The 20,118-nt window shown below is 43.8% G+C and overlaps 1 protein-coding gene across 9 annotated transcripts in view; it reads right to left on the bottom strand.

Moving 5' to 3' along the window:
• ZNF827 (zinc finger protein 827) overlaps positions 1-20,118 on the bottom strand; it is a 164,869-nt gene that overhangs the window by 118,176 nt on the left and 26,575 nt on the right. For 6 of the 9 annotated variants that reach the window (XM_053252223.1, XM_053252225.1, XM_053252224.1 and 3 more), the window contains exon 2: positions 7,393-8,403. In XM_053252223.1, the coding sequence (XP_053108198.1) occupies positions 7,393-8,403 (1,011 nt within the window). Of the gene's footprint in view, positions 1-785; positions 929-1,772; positions 1,808-2,066; positions 2,121-7,392; positions 8,404-20,118 lie in introns of those variants that run through there. The other 3 variants (XM_053252231.1, XM_053252230.1, XM_053252229.1) reach the window with 3 other exon arrangements.

Below are 20,118 nucleotides of genomic sequence, written 5' to 3' on the forward strand. Positions count from 1 at the left end.
CACCCGAAAAGGTGAGGTTTCTTTTTAATCCTCCCATCAGTTTAGTAATGAAGCCTGCCCAGGAATGTGTGAGACTTAACTAGGCAGCTTTATATGCTATCTTTTAAAAACCTATAAGGCCCTATAAGGCCCTAAACAGCTTGGGCCCTGGGTATTTAAGAGAACATCTTCTTTGTCATGAACCCCACTGCTCATTGAGATCATCAGGTGAGGTCTGTCTGGTGGCTACTCAGGGACGGGCCTTCTCCGTTGCTGCCCCAAGGCTTTGGAATGTGCTCCCTAGTGAAATAAGAGCCTCCCCTGACAGCCTTTTAAAAGTCTTTAAAGATAAATCTGTTCACCCAGGCTTTTAATTAATATTGTTTTAATGCTGTTTTATTATTCACTCATTCATTCATTCATTCATTCATTCGATTTCTATACCATCCTTCCAAAAATGGCTCAGGGTGGTTTACACAGAGAAATAACATATAAATAAGATGGCTCCCTGTCCCCAAAGGGCTCACAATCTAAAAAGAAACATAAGACAGACACTAGCAACAGTCACTGGAGGTACTGTGCTGGAGGTGGATAGGTTTTAAAATATTGTTTTGAAAATTTTAAATGGTTGTGATGTTTTAAATGTTTTGTTTTTGTTTTAACTAATCTTTTACTTTTTCTGTTTTTATTTTGTTGTAAACCACCTAGAGACGTCTGTTTTGGGAGGTATAAAAATAGGAAATAAATAAATAAGTAAGTAAATAAATAAATAAATTAATAAATAAAATGGCACTAGATTTATTTACCTGATGTTTCAACAAGAGGGACTAATCAGCAGTCTACTCCTTTGATGTTTATTTTATTGTATTTATTTACATTTATATCCTGTTCTTCTTCCAAGGAGCCAAAAGCAGTGTGCATGCTTATGTTTATCCTCACAACAGTCATCTACCTGTGAGGTAGATTAGGCTGACGGATAAGTGGCTGGCCCAGAGTCACCCAGTGACTCTTCTTGCTGAATGGGGATTTGAACTTGGGTGTCCCTAGTCCTAGGCCAGCCATTATACCACACTGGCTCTCATGGAAGATTCTGTGAGTTTGACTTTCTCTGTTTCCATTCTTGCCAGTCCAGGTTTACGTTTACCACTGGAACTACCACCGGAACTACAACTAACAACCCAACTCTATAAATGTGCTTAGTTGTGAAAGCCACAAGAAAACCTTATGCTGACACAGCTGACACAGTGGCACTGAAGCAAGTGGGATAGAACCATTCTGGTTGGCCGGCTGTCAGTTATACTCTCATCATACCTGCTTATAACCATGTATCAGTTATGCAGGGTTGTACTGATGCAGCTTGCTTTGACACAACTGAGACACCTTTAGATTTCCATGTAGATGTGTCATCTCCAGCCGTCTCAGCTATTCTACTACGATTCATGCCCGGTCACCCCACTCTGTGCTGCCACTGTGTGTCAGAGCTGAGCTGTGGTCAGTGGCCACTAGGTGGCACAAGTCTAGAAGCCAAGCCCGAGAGAGCGAGGCAACAAAGCTCAGAAATCAAAATCAGCCGACTGGCACAGGAATCAAAACCAGCAGCCTAAGGTCAGAAACGTGCCAGAGGTCGAGCCAAGCAGAGAGATCAAGGAAGTAAGCAAGGACAAATGTAGCAGCAGCATGGAGACCTTGCAACGGAAGAAAAGTCTGCTCCAGACAGGGAGGCTCTCATCAGGGTAAATCTATAATTGAATGTCCGTGTGCTCCGCACACAGGGGGGGAACCACCACACTCACCTGCCACTGGTCTCTGCAACAGCCCTCCTCACACCACCATTGTCCCCCACCCTCCGCAGCTGGCTTCGGCAGTGGCCTCCATTCTCTGCTCCCACCCCATTATACCACCATGACCAGGGGCACACCTAGGTAATTTTGGCGCCTGGACTGCCCCTGCAGAGAGGCCCCCCAAAACCAACTTTTGGGGGCCCCTGACATCACTGAACCTCCAAGTTTGTTTGTTTTTTAATTACAGCCGCCAAATGGCCATGGGGCCTCCAGCAGCCACCCCACGCCCACCCTGCCGTGCCAAACCTCTGTGTTGTTTTAATTACAGCCGCCTCGCGGCCTAGGGGTGGCTGCCGGTGGGTGAGCAGAGCAATCCTTCTCCCCTTCCTGGAGGTGGCCGGAGCAACACTGGGCCTGTCTGTTTAGCCCAGCACCTCTTGCTAACTGCGAGGCATGCCTGCGCAGTTGAGAGAGATTGTCGCAAGCCCATGATGTCATGGGCTTGCGACGATCTCTCTCAACTGCGCAGGCGCGCCTTGCAGTTAACAAGAGACACTGGGCCAAACAGACAGGCCCAGTGTCACTCTGGCCGCTGCTGAGGGTGGGGGGGAGGGAGAGAGGGACTATTTCGCTCACCCCCAGCAGCCACCCCTTGGCCACGCGGCGACTGTTAAAAACAAACAAACATGAAGGTTTAGCGCTTTGGGTGCGGGGTGGCTGCTGGAGGCCTCCCAGACATTTGTAGGCCCCCCCGAACCTTGGAGGCCACGGACTGAGGCCCCAAGGTCCGGGGGCTAGAGTACCTCTACTTATGATGCATTATTATGATGTCATCGCTCTGGTGCCTATTATCACTGGGATGGGCACCAGGGTAGCGACATCAATATACTGTGTTGTAGTGGTATAACGGGAGGCAGACTGGTGGCAGTGGTGCCTGCAGGGGGCAGGCAATAGAGTAGTGAGCCATCACAGGGGCCAGTTGTGGGGCTACAGCACGCTGCCAAAAAATCTAGACTTGAGCAGCCATTGACATCACTGCTCTGGTGCCTTTTATACTCTTTCTGTTTTCAGAGAAGCCAATGGGCCGCACAGAGCAAGCTAGCATAGTACCCGGAGACTCAAAAGCTGCTGTAGTGCAGCAAGTCACCCTAAGGGGTAGTGGTAAACAGAGTCTCAGCTCAGGGAACTGAGTGTGCATATCTGGCAAAGTTTGCTGCTGTTAGTACACTAGTCAACCTGCACTTCTGCATGTGGCTCACTATTCATAGACCGGGAAGCAGAGGCAGAGTAAGCATGAGTCAGAGCCACTCATGCTTCCGCTTGCTGCTTCTCTGGGATGTGCACAACAGCTCTCAGACTATACGCATAGCGCTAATAGTGGAATAAGCTAATTACTAACATAATGGAGGACAGAGTAACCACTCTTTAACCACCCATACAGTATATAAGAAGTGCTGCCAATATATTGCTCGAGGGAAATCACATCAGTCTTATTGGCAACTGGACAGAACTCATGTCTATAGGAGCAGGAGGCCCACAGAAATAACATACAGAACTTTATAACGTGAAATATATTATGCTTGCAGTGCCATAAAATTGTGGTTATGAGAAGAATCAAAGGAATGTGCAAGATTTATTTTCATAGCAAATATGCATCAGCCTCCATATTCAGCTCAGTTTCTTTCCACCTTCCACTGCACAAAAGATGTATAACAGTGACCTCTTTCTGCAAGTAGTACATTTTTGCAGCAGAGACAAACACTGCAGTAGCACCATCTACTTCAAACCTAAGCCTCTCCTCCCCGCCCCACATGCTCAAGGGCTATTTTACATCTCATTATCATCCGAACAATTATTCTGAAGCCCAAAAGAAAAACAAAGGTGTCTGATGAAGTTCCAAGCTCCGTGGAATAGTTCCAAAGAAGTACCAATTATGTGCACTGTATTTCATTTTAACCTGGTTCTTCATGAGTGGTCTGTTAAGGACTAGAAAGATTCCCCATCACCACCACCCCATCCCTGTGCTAAAGCAGGGGTTCTCAACCTGCTTTATTATTTTATCTGGAAAATATCCCTGACTGAAATACCTGCAGAGCCACTGCCAGTGCTGAGCTAGCTAGACAATTGGTTTGACTTGGTATAAAGCAGCTGCTGGATAAGACACAGACATGGGGAAAAGGGGAAAGGGTCAATTTATCTAGGAAACACTCCAGGGGCATAGGGAGAAGGGGCCCGTGTTTGCTACTCTTCCTGGTGGTCCCTTGGAGAGAGGGAAATAATGGAGAAAATAGGGAGGGGTGGAGCTGGGGTGGTGGTGGCAGGTTCTTTGAACCCATCCGTTAAATTATAGCTACACTCCTGAAAGGCTAAGAGAAGATGCTCTGACTCCAAAAGCCACATCAGTGAGTCAGGAAGGACCTCTCCTCTGGCAAGTCATCATGGTGTGATAGAGATAGGAGTTTGCTCTCTCACTTCATATATCAATAAATGCTTACTAATGGATTCTGTGATTGATCAGCACTTCTTGCTTCACATATTTTGTTTCCTCCTCCTTTTTGCTTATGACACACTGTACTGTGGATGGCCTGGACATGGCGTAGAGCAGTGTTCTTCACAGTAAGGTCCAGGAGCCAGTGGTGGTGCCCGTCAATCCTCAGTGCAGCTCTCTAGTTATTTACTGGGCCTGTGAGAAGCTGATTGAAGCTGAGTACTCTGCACAGTCCTCCTGGCACCATGTGGAGGCGACCATTCCCACCATTCAGGGCTGCACTTCACCTAGCACCTGCAGAGCTTTGCCTAGAAGCACCGGCAGGGCAGAGAAATGGAGCCCTTTGGAGACCCTGCATCATCTTGGAAGGCTACATATATTAGTGCAGCCCTTCCCGGTGCTTTCCCCATAGAGTTCTTACAAGAGGACTCTGTCTCTTAAAGCACCCACCCAGCACTGAGAAACGCACAGTGAGAACAGTGAAAATATAGTGTGGAATTCAGACCTCTTTGCCGGGCACTGGACTCTATTACTTTCATGGATATTCTCTGTGAGATTTACACAGGACCGGACCATCTGTGGCAGTCTACCATCACTGCTGCCTTTGAGCACTGCTGCTTGCTAGTCTCAAAAAAGTGTTATGGTTACTGGAAAGTTCATTGTATCCGAGCCAACATATAAGCTGCCAGTACTGCATTTGCTCAGAGTGCATTCCTCTTTTCTAAACTGTAGAGTCTACAATTTATAATATCAAAGCATTCAGGAACTAAGCGTGTATGACAATTTTTTAATGTTTATTTACCCACCCACATTGGCTCTTCAGTGTCAATAATGTGGTGTTGTTTTTTTAAATGTCATGATAATAATGATGATGGTGACAGGTTTAGTCTTATTTTATATATTATGCTGTTAGCCCATAACTCAAATTTCTTGGAATGTGTAAAAAATTAAATTAATGATGATAATCAAGGTAGGATTGAAAAACAGCTGACAGCTGTAAAGAGGTCTTTGAATTCCAATGATAACTCTGTGGAAACAAAAAGATGGGACTATGAATTCCTTCTTTGGAAGAAATTAGAATTCATATATGTTTCTATACTTTTCTCATCTCCTGATTTTCAATTTTTATCTATTATCCCCTAGCAGGAATGCTTTTTGACAAAAGACTAGGCATTCAAACTGAAGGAACAAAATGACAAGAATAAGGATAATATAGTCTCTGTGGAAGATTATTAGAAAAATTATGTTCATTTTATACTTCGTGATATAGTCAAGAACTTTCACAACAGCCAAATGTTGTGAATGTTCTTGACTATATCACTGATCCCCATTCTTGGAGAGGGACGTGCAAACATTCCATCCTCAGAGGTAAGAAGGCAACCACATATACAAGAGCCAAATCCCAAGTTCTACCAGTATACTTTTGCTCTGTTCAGTCACTTGGAATCTGTGTATAGTCAACACATGTGACCACTGAAAGCTTCCTTATACTAGGGCTGCTCTCATGACCATTAATTGGATGGGAGAAGCTCCTAGTTTAGGAACTGCACACGCTCCCGTTTTCTGCTCAGGTATGAGTTAAAAACAAGGTTGGAGGCACTGGCAGTGATCGTGTGCTAAGCAGCGACTGGGTCAGAGGGCTTTTCCTCCTACCTTGTTAAAGACCTGGGTACAGCTGCTGGGTAAGACAGATTCCTCTTACCCAGCCGCTGCACACGATCACTGACGGCATTTTTAACTCACACATGAGCAGAAAACAGGAGCGCCCACAGCTCCCAAACTTGGATAGGAGGCTTCTCCTACCATATTCATAATTGTATGAACAAGCCTACTGAGTCAGACCATTGCTCCATTTAGGTTAACACTGTCTACACTGACTGGCAGCAGCTCTGAAAGGTTTCAAACAGGACTCTTTCTCAGAGATGTCAGGGATTGAACATGGGGCCTTCTGCATACAAAGCACGTGCATACAATGCATAATGTTTTTTGTGTAAACCACCTGGAGCCTCTGGAGTCAGGCTGTATATAAATTAAATAAAACAAATAAATCAATAACATTCAAAGCATGTATTGCATACATGCATTCTGCATAAAAAGCATATGCGCTATCACTGAGCTATGGCCTTTCCTCAAAGGATAGGGGAAGATGACAGCATATTCTGTCCTTGCCCCCAACCATCATACTTTTATTGAAACTTTCAGCAGAGCCTGAACATGTACAAACCTTATGCATGAAGACTATCTCCATGCTATGAAGGACCCAGTTTTTTGCAGTTCTCAGTTGTACATAGAGAACACATGTACAGCATAGCGAAGCAGTAATACAACTGTCAGTCTGGTCTGGGTTGGGACTGTGGGCGGGAGGGGGAATTTCAACCCAGACCTTGACCAATCTTCTTTGGATCTAGGCGCCAGCGTAAAAATTTAGAAGCCAATCACTTGACAAAATACCTGGACATAGTGACAAACAATGTTGCGAGGGAGTGTGAATGGGCTCATCTGTATACCCTTACAAGTAATGTACTTAACAGGGCTGCCTGGGACAAATACATATTTTATTGCAGTGAATATCCTAGTCTAGGCACCACAGTTAAACTTTTTAAGCACCACGGCTCCCTGATGCCTGGGATTTGTCACGCTCTGCTTTAAACCTTTACTCCCACGCCATTTCCCTACAAAAATGCACTCCATAAAGCAACTATTTACCCCCAAATAGCCATGTGGTGCTAATCAAATCAGAAAATCCTACACCCAGGAGAAAATGATATATTTTAACATCTCATCTAGTCTGACCTTACAAAAGGTGTATTTGTGACAACAGAAACAAAAATATGATGTATCCAGTTCAATGTTTTAAAAACACCAACACCTCACACATTCTCTAATATATGTACTGTTCAGCAAGGATTCTTTGATCTCGCTCATTTAAAAATCCTATATGGACCTACTGCGAACTTGATGCGGGAAAGTTGTTCAAAGAACACAAAATACTAAACACACATTTGCTTTCAAGCATTCAAGGTTTGGTCAATCCCCTAACAATACTTTAAAGAGTGCCTTCTGCTTGGTTATTTATTTCTTAATAAGAAGAAACAATCCAGTACTGAAGATGATCAGGATTGATAGCAAAATGACAGGTCATACCTGGATTAGTGGTTTTAGAAGCTCGTCCTTTAGGGGCTGGGAGTAACAATAATTCCAAAGACTGTGGTGGAGTTACTTTCTCTTGCTTCATGTCTGAAAGCTGCAGGGGATCCTCCGCAGCCAGAGACTTTTTCTTCTCAGCCAAAAGGCTGCCTGCAGCTCTTGCAGCAACCTCCTTGAGTAGGGCTGCCGAAGAAGTCATTGAGGCGAGAGAAAGGAAAGAACTGGCTGGCGGTGGGTGGTCCTGCCCAGGAGTCATGCTTCTTTCACTGACTTTCTTTGATAATGCTGCTAAGGTAGAGCTTGCAGACTGTGAACTAAATGGAGAAGAAAAGGTTTCAAACCTTATAGGATCTTCAGTTCGAGAAAGCGACTTGTCCTGAAGAACTGCATTGGCTGCTGCTTTCAGTTTTAGGATCGCCGAATCCGGAGACAAACTGCAAGGTGATGTTGAGTTGGGCAACCACTTGCCTTGATTCCATATGAACCGGCTGTTTGCACCATATTGGTCACTTTGTTCCTGTTTTTCAGCAAGCTTTCTAGCAAGGACACTTAGCTGCTGAGCATGATGCGTAGGTGGAGAAAAGGAGAGATTTGAGCCAAGATTTACAGGGGACTCAACCCTGCCGTTAACAGTGATACTAGTGTCTAGCTTGAGAGAACCAGCCTCCAGCAGACGTCTCAGGTTACTACTCAGTGGCTTATTTGGGCCAGGAGTGTCATCTTCACATATGGAAGACACCCCAGGGGAAAGGTGTTCTTTATTCTGTAATACGTCCCTTAGAGCCTCATTTTCAACAGCTGCCAGCTCCAGTGTGTTGCTGCTAGGAGTCGCACTCCCCAAAGAAGTGTCTGGAGATGTTGATTGTTCTTGGATCCTATCCTCAAAGGACAATTTGAAGTTCTCTTGAACTTCTCCATAGGATGCTTCTGATGGTGTTTCTGAAGAATTTCCATACCAGTGCTCTTCCTCACTAAGCTCGCCTTCTGCTTCTTCTTGTCTTGTACCATCTGTAGAAAAAGAAGGGAAATCACTTTTATTTCAGATGATATACAAGTTCTGCATATATAGATCTGAAGGCATATGAAGCAGTTGCTGAAGTTACAGGAGGTCTGGTTAGTGCCTGGATGGGAGACCACCTAGGCCCTCATATATGCCATCTTGAGCGCCATGATGGACAAAGGGTAGTGCATATAGTCCATGATGGACAAAGGTTAGTGTATGAAGGGTAATATATTTTCAGGGCTAAATAATTTTTCTAAAATTTCAGGTACTTTCTCCCTCCCCAGTGAATAAGTAAAAGTCAGGGACAATGGACTCATTGTAAGCACCACCATACCATGTTAGGTAGTTTATAAGCAGATTCCCAATACATATTAGCTTGATATAATTTCAGAAAGAGCTAAGATAAGGATTCTCAGACAGGAAAATTGTAACATGAAATATGCATATATAGAGAATGATAGGGCTTTGATGTTACCATTATGTAGACTGATGTGCAAAGACAACAAATGCATTTGCAAAATATATGACTACCACAGCTGGCCATTTACTTGGAGGTGTTATTTAAACCAGGTAAGCAAAGGGGATTGAGATATTTAAAGTATAGTGTACTTTATTATACAATGAAATATCTATGAGTAAACATTGGTAGAAGTAAAACCACTTGTATTAGAATAGGTTCCTTGGTCAAGATTCAAAGAGGCATAAACTGTGTTCTGTGGGTGCTTCTCAGGGACTTCCCAGGCCCCCTTTTCTACCACACTCCTTTGCACTCCTTCAAGAGCTTATCTGGGAAGTTGGAAACATTTGGTGTTGTACAAGGTCTTGCATACCCATGCATGCATGGAAGTGCTCACAGATAAGCCTCTTTGGATCTCACCCAGTAATTTTAAATAGACTGATCCTATTATGTACCACGTCTGCAAAATACTAATATTTATGGCTATTTGAGGCATATTTAAAAATGGCTAAGGTGTGCATAGGTTGTAAGAAAATGGATTAATCTCTACCCTTCTTCCAAAAACAAAAAACCAATATACACACCAACCAGTTCCTCCTTGGAATAGAAATGGAATCACTTTTTCATAAGATTGTACTCAACAGGAAAAAGTGAAGAGCAGTTCCAATAGAATTGTAGTTTTTCAATTGAAAACTGTTTGCTTCCTTAACCACATTTTCTCATCACTGGCGGTTCTAACATATCTTCTCTCTCCTGAGATCTGACTGGCAGTGTTTAAAGGGCAGTGACCCTGGATTGCTCTTGCTTACAATAGGCATTCAGAGATACAGATGTGACCAAAGCATTTTTTTGTACATCAGCCTGGCCAATCAGAATGTAATAAAGAACAAGAGTCACATTAAAATTAAATAGACACTGTCTCTTTTCAGACATCTTCCTTGGCATGACGGCTTTCAGAAGTGAATGCCTCATAGTGCAAAAGGAGTATTGCATTCTATCCAGTATCCTTCACATTTTGTTGTTTAGAAGTTTGTCTCAGGGGATTCGGGTTGTGTGGGGATTGGGGTCAGAAAGGAAAAGGGAGGGAAAGGAGAAGGAGAAATTTGAGTTGTTTCTGAATAAACTCTTAGTTAAATCTATATAAGATTACTTTGTGTTGGTGAAGGAAGCAGCTATAAAACAAGGAGTCATAGAAATACCACACTACAGCAGATCTTGAGAAGCATTTAGGCAGAACAAAATCTAATCACGTGGATGCTGGAATTATAAAGTAAACTCTGGGGCAAAGAAAATGACTCTAGTGATATTTGTAATGGTTGAACTTCCAATTGGTTGGAGAGAGGTATAAACAAATAGAAATTATTCCTTGAGCTCATATCTAATTCCATCAGTCAGGGTTTCACTTTTAATTTGAGTGAAAAAACAAAACAAAATAAGACGTGCCCCTTTAACTGTAATATCACGAATTCAGTGAAATGTTGTGGGGCAGGGGAGGATTTTGCTTTCAAGAAGTATGATCTGGTAATTTCTATGGATTTTTGCAATTATTAAATACAGGGAGTCCCCAACTTACAAAAAGGCTGTATTCCAAAGGTTCGGAACACATATTTCTATGAAAGAAATACTTGTTCGCATGTGCGGGTTGGCATTTGTAAGTTGCAGACTTCATTAATTTTGTTATAGAGCTTTGTTTGGGGTCGTTTGTAAGTCAGGTGTTTGTAAATCAGGGAGTGCCTATAATGTATCCTAAATAATTTTGGGGCCTGATGAACCTGAGGGCCACCTCTCCTACATGCAGTGATGTAGTTGCAAATTCAGAAGTACAGGCGCACTCCATGACAGCCCCCATGGCCATGCCCACCCCAACAGCCAGAGAAGCCAAGAAGTACCAACAACAACAAATATTAATTTATATACCGCTTTTCAACAAAAGTTTCCAAAGCGGTTTACATAGAGAAAACATAAATAAATAAGATGGCTCCCTGTCCCCAAACGGCTCATAATCTAAACAGAACCATAAGATAGACACCAGCAACAGTTACGGGAGGTACTGTGCTGGGGGTAGATAGGGCCAGTTACCCTCCCCCTGCTAAATAAAGAGAATCACCATGTTAAAAAGGTGCCTCTTTGTCTAGATAGCAGGGGAGAATGCACTGGACAGACTGGTGCCCTGTCCCTGCATGTCCCCCTCCACTACACCCCTGCCTACATGCAATAAGGCTGGAGCCTTGTCATGAAACACACCCACCCCTCTGTCACTCACAAATGTGCCGATACATTCTTGGCACATACTTTACATGTGATTGTCCAAATTGCCCAAACAGGTGAACCAAAACAGGGTTTTGCAGCGTGTGTAGAGGGGTAATTCAGATGATCACCTTTTACACATGAGTAAAGGGTATGCTGAGAATGCATCGGCACATCCGTGTGTGACAGAATGGAGGACACGTTCACAACCAGGCTCCAGCCTTATCACGTGTAGGAGAGGGGGCAGGCTGAGGCTCATCTGAACCAACCCATTATTTTACTTTTGTTAAATGAATGTATGTTTTTCTTTTGCACTAAGTTCCTCAAAGCTCTAATATCTACAGAGATCACTTAGAAGCATGTGGCTGACATACAGAGGATGAAAAGGATGCACTGGTACAGCAAGGGGGCAGCCTAACAGAACTTCCCAACTAACCGCACCAGTGTACCAGCGAAGGGGCGATTTTTTACAATCTCCCCTTACCCAGGAAGTCTTCTCTGCCACCCAAAAATATACCCCTGAGGGAGGCACAGAGGGAAGGGAAGGGTGTAAAAACAGTCTCTTTCTCTCTGTACTGGTGCAATTAGTTAGGATGTTCTGTTAGGCTCCTGACTTGCTGCACTGGAGCATCCTTGCTCTGTATGTCAGCCATGTTACTTTTTATTTCAGACATATGCAGCTTGCGTAAACCATAGAATTCAAATGGACGTCTATGGTCCTCATTTTGTAGAGGACTGCATCCCGAAACGGCAAGAGTAAATCAGGCTGCAATTCTATGTACATCTACTCGGGACTGAATCCTGTTGAATTCAGTGAACAACTTCTATGGTACTCTTAATGGGACGGGGTGCAAGGAAGCTGCCATTCACCTGGCCACTATCACAATAATTATGTAACTTTATGTAAGGATTCACACCTGAATTTGCTTGGTTTTTCTCTTCCCTACCCCATCCCTTTTTCCTTTTGTATCATGTCTATCAGATCGCATACTTTTATTTTAAATTGTAAACTGCCTTAAGCATACTGACAGAAAGGCAGTATATACATCAAACAAACAAACAAACGATAAAACTTTTGCCATACTTCAGGTTTTGCTTACTTCCAAGTTTTTCTTCCTGGATCAGAGTGACATCACCACATAAAAACATAAAGACGGACAACATGCTACTTAATCAGCTACCTTGGCTACTTTGGAATGTGCGAACAGGAGACACTTGGGAGCACTATGGGAAATGTAGTTGCCTCGGAAATGAGGATAGCTTTGCTTCATTTATTTATTTTATTGATTGATTTATCATATTTTGTACCACCTGATATGTGCATCTCTAGGCGGTCCTCATCAGCCAATCTGAGTGAGGGCAAAGCAACTGGCTTATTTGCCTTGGCTGATATCATTGCATTCACATCATGATCCCTGACTGGATGTAAAAACAACAGGAAGAAAGGAGGGGTATTGAAGCTGAAGGCTGAGGGTATGCAACTACAATTTGTATGAGAAATCTCGTGAATTAACACAAACCTAGGGGTACCTGGGCAGGGGAGTTTCAGCTCTGCAAAAAAAATGCTAAATTTGCTGCAAAAATTAAGGCTGAGATTTCAGATCAGCCCTGTTTCTGTCTGATTTTAAATAAATGGATGAAGTGGTGGGTGTTACTCTGAATGAGTGCCAGGATGAAAGCTGGTAAGTCAGCTTTCACTTGTGTGCATTTGAAAACCTTCCAGAGCTGTTCAAGGAACAAGCATATGCTTCATTCAGAACAATCTCTAGTACTATGGCACATGCTAATTACATACAACACTCATCAATTTGGCATTTTGGTTGTTGTCTTCATTAAAAAAAGAAATCTTAATAATACAACATTAATGTCTTATAATGGAAAATGTGATGATTTATAACAGATAAGAAGAACAAGACTTTTGGCTCGCTCATATGCAGTTTAGCTCACTCAAATCCAGTTCCTCACACACAGACCAACACTAGCAGAACTCAGAATCTGTGCAACTATTGCCTCTTCTCTGGGCAGCTCACTGATCTACCAGAAAAGTCTTTGCTGCAAGTTGAAGTGCCTATGGGCACTTCATGGGCATTCACGAGGCATGGGCAGTCACAAGGGGAGTGGGGAGAGAACAGAGCAGAGCTCCATAAGTGCAGGGCTTGGCAAATCCCAGGCATCAGGGAGCCATGGCGCCTAGAAATTTAACGGTGGCACCTAAACTATGATATTCAGAAGCAGAATTCTTCAATAAAATCTTCATTTGACCCAGGTAGACCTGTTTCTGTTCTAAGTATGTCACTTGTAGCCACCTAATGGCGCAGCAGGAAAAATGACTTGACTAGCAAGCCAGAGGTTGCTGGTTCAAATCCCCGTGGGTATGTTTCCCAGACTATGGGAAACACCTATATCAGGCAGCAGCGATATAGGAAGATGCTGAAAGGCATCATCTCAAACTGCACAGGAGATGGCAATGGTAAACCCCTCCTATATTCAACCAAGAAAGCCACAGGGCTCTGTGGTCTCCAGGAACTGATACCGACTCGATGGCCCATTTTACCTTACCTTATGTTACTTGTAAAGGGAATAAAGAGAGGCCCATTTGCCCTCACCCTCCATAATGTTCCTCACTAAGCCCAGTAATTTTGTCAAGTGTCCACTGTCTGGCTCCTGAATTTTTGGACTTGCTCCTAGTTCCAAAGAATATTTGTCAAGGCTTGCACTAGTGAAGAGAGGAGAACTGGTCTTGTGGTAGCAAGCATGACTTCTCCCCTTAGGTAAGCAGGGTCCACCCTAGTTGCATATGAAAGGGAGACTAGAAGTGTGAGCACTGTAAGATATTCCCCTTAGGGGATGGAGCTGCTCTGGGAAAAACAAAAGGTTTAAAGTTCCCTCCCTGGCATCTCCAAGAAAGGGCTGAGAGAGATTCCTGCCTGCAACCTTGGAGAAGCCGCTGCCAGTCTGTGAAGACAATACTGAGCTCGATAGACCAATGGTCTGACTCAGTATATGGCAGCTTCCTATGTTCCTATGAAGAAGGTGTCTTCATCTGGTCTTCTCCCCCCGCCCCGTGACTGCCCATACCACAGTGCATGGTGCTTTCACTAGACTCTCGGCAAGGGCTTTTTGGGAAGCTCGTGGGATTGCCTGGGGAGGAAGCCCTGGTCATTTCTAAGTGGGGACTGGTTAAGCATTTCTAAGTGGGACTGGCAAAGGTTCCTGCCTAAAAACCTCAAAAGCTGCTGTCGTTAGTGAAGACAGTTCTGATCTAGATTGACCAATAATCGCACTCAGTCCAAGATACTTTCATATGTTTACTTCCTCCTCCAATTGTCCACATATCCTATCTTGAGAACCTACAGATCGAGCAACAGAGAGTAGCATAATGACGATATGCTTCTTTAGGAAAACTTGTTTTTCAGTGGTTATAATACAAAAGGCAAAAGCAACAAAAATAGATTGCTGAACTTTGAGCTGAAAGTCTCTTTTAACTTCATACCTATAGCAATCAAAAACTAGTAGTTCTCTGGTTTAATCCATTCAGCGGCCTCTAATCAGTTTTACAGCCTGAACCTAACCTGCCCTTACATCCTGTAATCAGCTTCTCCAACACCCGCCTCAGCTCCCAAGGGAAACAAAGAGCCTCGTCGTCATAATCAGAATTGCACTGAAAAACCTTGGTGGGTCCTCAGAGTGGGTGCAAGAGTATGTCAACCTGCTAATAATTTTGAGCCATGAAGACTCTCTCTCTCTCTCTCTCTCTCTCTCTATATATATATATATATTATTTTTTATTTTTTTTGAAGCCACACAGATTAAAACTTCAATGCACTTTGATGCAAGCAACAATTTTTAGTGCAGCTACTCATTTAAACCTGCCAAGGTCGCCAAGGCAACCAGCTTGCAGTCTCTCTTCCAGGGGAGAAAGAGGGTGCAGAGAGGTCTGACTTGTTAGAAGAGTGCATAAGCATGTTTCTTCACACAAAAGCAATTCTTGACAAAGTTGAAGAGCTCTTGTGCAACATCCATGAAATACAAAACCCATATCCAGTTTTTTTTTAAGATGACAGCAACAACAAACCCTATAGTTTGTTTTAAAGACACAATGGGGACCAGCGGGGTTGAGGGGAATAATCAAAGAGTAGGTTGGCTTACTAGCTTGAGCCACCCAGAGTAATTTGTTCTGTGAGCACCTTTCTACATGCCTGTTTTCTACTTATGGTACATGGTCTAGTTTGCACCAATGAACATATGAAGCTGCCTGCTACTGAGACAGGCTATTGGCCCATCTAGCTCAGTATTGTCTACTGATTGGCAGCAACTCCCCAACATCCATGGCAGGGGTCTTTCCCATCATCTGCTACCTGACTGTTTGTGGATTAAGGGATTAAGCCTGGGGCCTTGTGCATTCAAGAGTTCTACCACTGAACTGTGCTCCCCACACAAGGCCAACTGTGATTAACTGGTGAGTGGACAGTCCTACCCTGTGAGAAGAGAGTGCCACTTCCAACTCTATTATTCTATAAATAGTAAATCAATTCCAAACATACCTCATAGGATGAGCCAAACATTACTCAAGGGCACTGGCCAACTACCAGTTTCCTCACTTATTCATCTGAAAGGGATAACTTTCTGTGTGGTATATACCACTATCTCCTTAAGCAATCCAAACTAAATTTTACACAGGCATCATTTTATTTACTTACTTACTTACTTACTTACTTATTTACTTATTTATTTGATTTCTATACCACCTTTCCAAAAATGGCTCAGGGCAGTTTATACAGAGAAACAACAAATAAATAAGATGGACCCCTGTCCCCAAAGGGCTCACAGTCTAAAAAGAAACATAAGACAGACACCAGCAACAGTCACTGGAAGTACTGTGCTGCGGGTGGAGAGGGCCAGTTTACTCTCCCCCTGCTAAATAAAGAGAATCTAACGTTAAAAGATGCCTCTTTGCCACATTAGCAGGGTTTGACAAAGAAGGAAAGAAAGCCTTCGCTAAGGCAGATAGATCAGTTACTTACTTGCTTCCCAGAATTGTATTTGTGTTATGAAGATCGTTTTTATCTTTACATTATCAATACCTATTACAAGAAGACATTGCCAAAAGAATTCTTTTAAATTATCAAGCCGGTCTGAAATTACCAGGACAGCCTCAACACAATTACAATTGGCTTATGAAGAAATTGATTATAAAAATAAATCTGGATCATTGCATTAGAAAAGTTACGCATAAGAAATTTCTTCTCCATTTCCAAAATAATACTGCTGTCTCATACTAACTTGAGTGACTAATAGGGTGATTACAATGGTGCATTGGGCAGCTACTCTCAATGGATTAATATGGGCATAATGCAGTCACAATCCTATATTCAACCAGAAGCCGAATCAACAACACAATAGCTGTATAACAAATATTATCATAAAAACCAAATGACACTTCCACAGCATCCCTGGAAACTCTGGTGCCAGAAAGCCATGCACATAACGCACCTATAAAAGGGCTGGTTCTCATGATTCAACTATGTTAGTTATGCTGCCGAATGTTGGGCGGCAGAGGAAGGAGGAGGTGCATATGCTCCTGATTGCTGGTTGTCTGTGTGGTGAAAAGGACTGGGAAGTGATCATGTGTGAAAGGTCAATTGTGGGCAACTGACATCAATGACCTCGGATATGAAGTAGGGTGGCCAATGTCAGCTGCCCATGCCAAGCAACCACGATGGATCCTTCCCACACAGTCACTACCAGGTCCTTTTCACTGTGCAAAAAATCATGATCTATTTATCTTTTTTTTAATTTATCATATTTCTATACCACCCAAAACTTGCATCTCCGGGCAGTTTACAATTAAAATCGTTTAAACATGAAAACCAATTAAATAATTAAAATCCTTTAAACATTAAAATCAGTTAAAACCCAACATTATAAGTATTCACGAGAGCCGCCACACATGGGATTAGCCATAGGTACATCTTAGCAAATTATATACATATAGATTAAAATCCTGCCAGAGATGGGGAAGCTCTTATTTCAACAGGGAGCGCATTCCAAAGGCCAGGGGCAGCAACAGAGAAGGCCCATTCCCGAGTAGCTGCCAAACGAGTTGGCAGCAACTGCAGGCAAACCTCTCCAGATGATCTTAACAGGCAGTGGGCCTCATGGTGAAGAAGATGGTCTCTTAAATACCCAGGGCCTAAGCCATTTAGGGCTTTATAGGTAATAACCAGCACCTTGTATTTTGTCTGGCAACTTATAGGCAGCCAGTGTAGCTCTTACACAGGAGTAATATGGTCTCTCCCAGAGACCAACCTGGCTGCCGCATTCTATACCAACTGCAGCTTCCAGACTACGTACAAAGGCAGCCCCACATAGAGGGCACTACAATAATCCAGTCTGGAGGTTACCAGCATGTTTCACCGTTCTGAGGTCATTCATCTCAAGGAACAGATGTAGCTGGTGTATCAGCCGAAGCTCATATAAGACACCTCTGGCCACAGCCTCAGCCTGGGACACCAGGGAGAGGTTTGGATCCAGAAGCACCCTTAGAATGCGTACCTGTTCTTTCTGGGGGAACATGACCCCATCTAGAACCAGCAGATCAAAATAGTCTCCCGAGTTCTGCCCCTGCACAATAAGAACCTCCGTCTTATCTGGATCCAACCTCAGTTTGTTATCCCTCATCCAGCCCATCATCACCTCCAGGCAGGTATTTAGGGAGGTTATGCCTTCTCCTGATGATGTTGACATGGAGAAATAGATTTGGGTGTCATCAGCATATTGATAATACCCTGCATCAAATCTTCTGATGATCTCTCCCAATGGTTTCATGTAGATGTTAAACAACATCTGAGACAATATGGAGCCCTGAGGGACACCATACGGAAGTTCAGATTTTGAAAAACAACAGTCTCCAAGAGACACCACCTGGAATCTGCCCGTGAGGTAGAAGTGGAACGACTGCAAAGCAGTGCCCCCACCCCCAATTCCCTCATACCTTCCAGAAGGGTACTATGGTCAATAGTATTGAAGGCCGCTGAGAGATCCAAAAGCACCAACAGAGTCACACTCCCTCTGTCAAGTCCCAATTGGAGATTGTGCATCAGGCTGACCAAGGCAGTCTCCACCCCATGGCCCACCCGAAAGTCAGTTTGAAATGGGTCTAGATCAGCGGTTCCTAAACTGGGAACCTCCAGATTTTGCTGAACTACAACTCCCATCAGTCCTAGCTACAATTTATTGTGGCCAGGGCTGATGGGAGTTGTAGTTTAGCAACATCTGGAGGCTCCCAGTTTGGGAACCACTGGTCTAGATAATCAGTTTCTTTCAAGACCGCATGGAACTGGGAGGCCACCACCTTCTCAGTCACCTTGCACAGCCATTGAAGGTTGGAGACAGGCCTGTAGTTGCTTAACACATGTGCCTCTTCCTCCCACTGCTTTCCAACTTTCAGTGGCACAATTAACATAGCCATATCATGAGAACTGGCCCAAAGTATGGTGATAGCCAAAGAATAACCATGATGTCAGTTAACCAAATGAGTGACACCCCCTCCACACACAATGCAAACAAACAACCCTAAAGACAGTGCTTCTACATGGAGAATCCTGAAATATCTCGGGAGAAGGGTTTGCATCCTGCTGCTGAATAATGTCTCCATACAGACAATTTTCACAACACTATGCAAAACATTGGAACTGCTGTCTGTGAGAAAAACCAGCATTTTGTGAAGGAGTCACATGCACAAGGAAGAATGGAAGCTGTCTAGTGTCTCACTGGGAAAGGGCAATCTAATGAGGAAACAGAATATGTCCGTTTGAGTCTTACCCTGGGAACAAGTGATTTTCAGACCCCACAAAGCACAGCTTATCCTTCTGGGATCCTACTAACCACAGAGTTCAGGTGGGAAAAGGAAGACGCTGCAGGACTAGAAATCAACAACACGCAAAGCATACCGCCACAAAATCACCCATAATGGGGCCTTTGTAATCTCCCAGGGTTAAGCCCATGAGAAGTCCACCTTAATCTTACTGCATCATGCATGGAAGAGCTCCAATAGAGAAGGAGCCATATGTTCACCTGAACTTCAGTGAGAAAGTACAGGCTTAGCTTGTCCTTTCCATGGTTTGACAAGAGGTCTCTGGTTTGAAGCTACAGTCTCCCAAGGAAAAGGACTAGGACTAGGAAGACACACCCTCAGAAATACATCAATCTGGATAAGCCATCAGAGCAACTGGCACACAGACCAACAGTGTCACTCATATAACTGACTCATTCAGGTCCTAGGACACTTTTGATTTTTGCTAAGCCCCCTTCATTCCATCCAGTCATGTCCTACCCCCATACACTTTGGAATCTTCTCCTTTGGTTACAATCGTTGGAATGATTGCCTTTGGTTAGTGCCACAGCACACCTAATTATCATCAACAACCCTGCATTTATCATCACACCAGCAGAAACAGAGGAAGACGAAAAGAGGACACTGAGTTCCTTGCACTAACTCCTTCATCCCAGTGACTACAATCTTCACTCCAGTGGCAAGGTCATGAACAAGACACAGAACCTCAACCCCAGCGGAGTGTGGTATTCAAAAATTCTCCTGCCTCAGTATCTATGCCTCATCACGACCACATCTGAGGTACAAGGATAGTGCCAAGTTGCGGGGGGCGGGCTTAGGGAAAACCTCTGCACTGGAGCCCCCAGCCCCATCATACTTCTGCCTTGTCTGCCACTGCTCTGCCCTCCGGGTTACCAGAAGAAAAGGGAAGGGGACTGGGTGGTGAGGGCAGGGGTGAGCGGCAATGGGCATTGGGTGGCTCCTCTTACCCTTCTCCTCGGTGAATTCGGCAGGGAACTCAGTGAACATTGCTGTGGCTGCGGATTTTCTTCCTCCTTACCCTGGGAGCCTGGGAAAAGGCCCAAGAGCTGCTGTGTTCTCCTGTCCCATTTGCTGAATTGTAAAGGTGCAAGGAGGAGAAGAAGAGAAGATTTGGGGTAGTAGCAGTAGAAGTAGTAGTAG

The sequence above is a fragment of the Hemicordylus capensis genome, chromosome 5, assembly GCF_027244095.1.
Source record: "Hemicordylus capensis ecotype Gifberg chromosome 5, rHemCap1.1.pri, whole genome shotgun sequence".
Classification (NCBI taxonomy): domain Eukaryota; kingdom Metazoa; phylum Chordata; class Lepidosauria; order Squamata; family Cordylidae; genus Hemicordylus; species Hemicordylus capensis.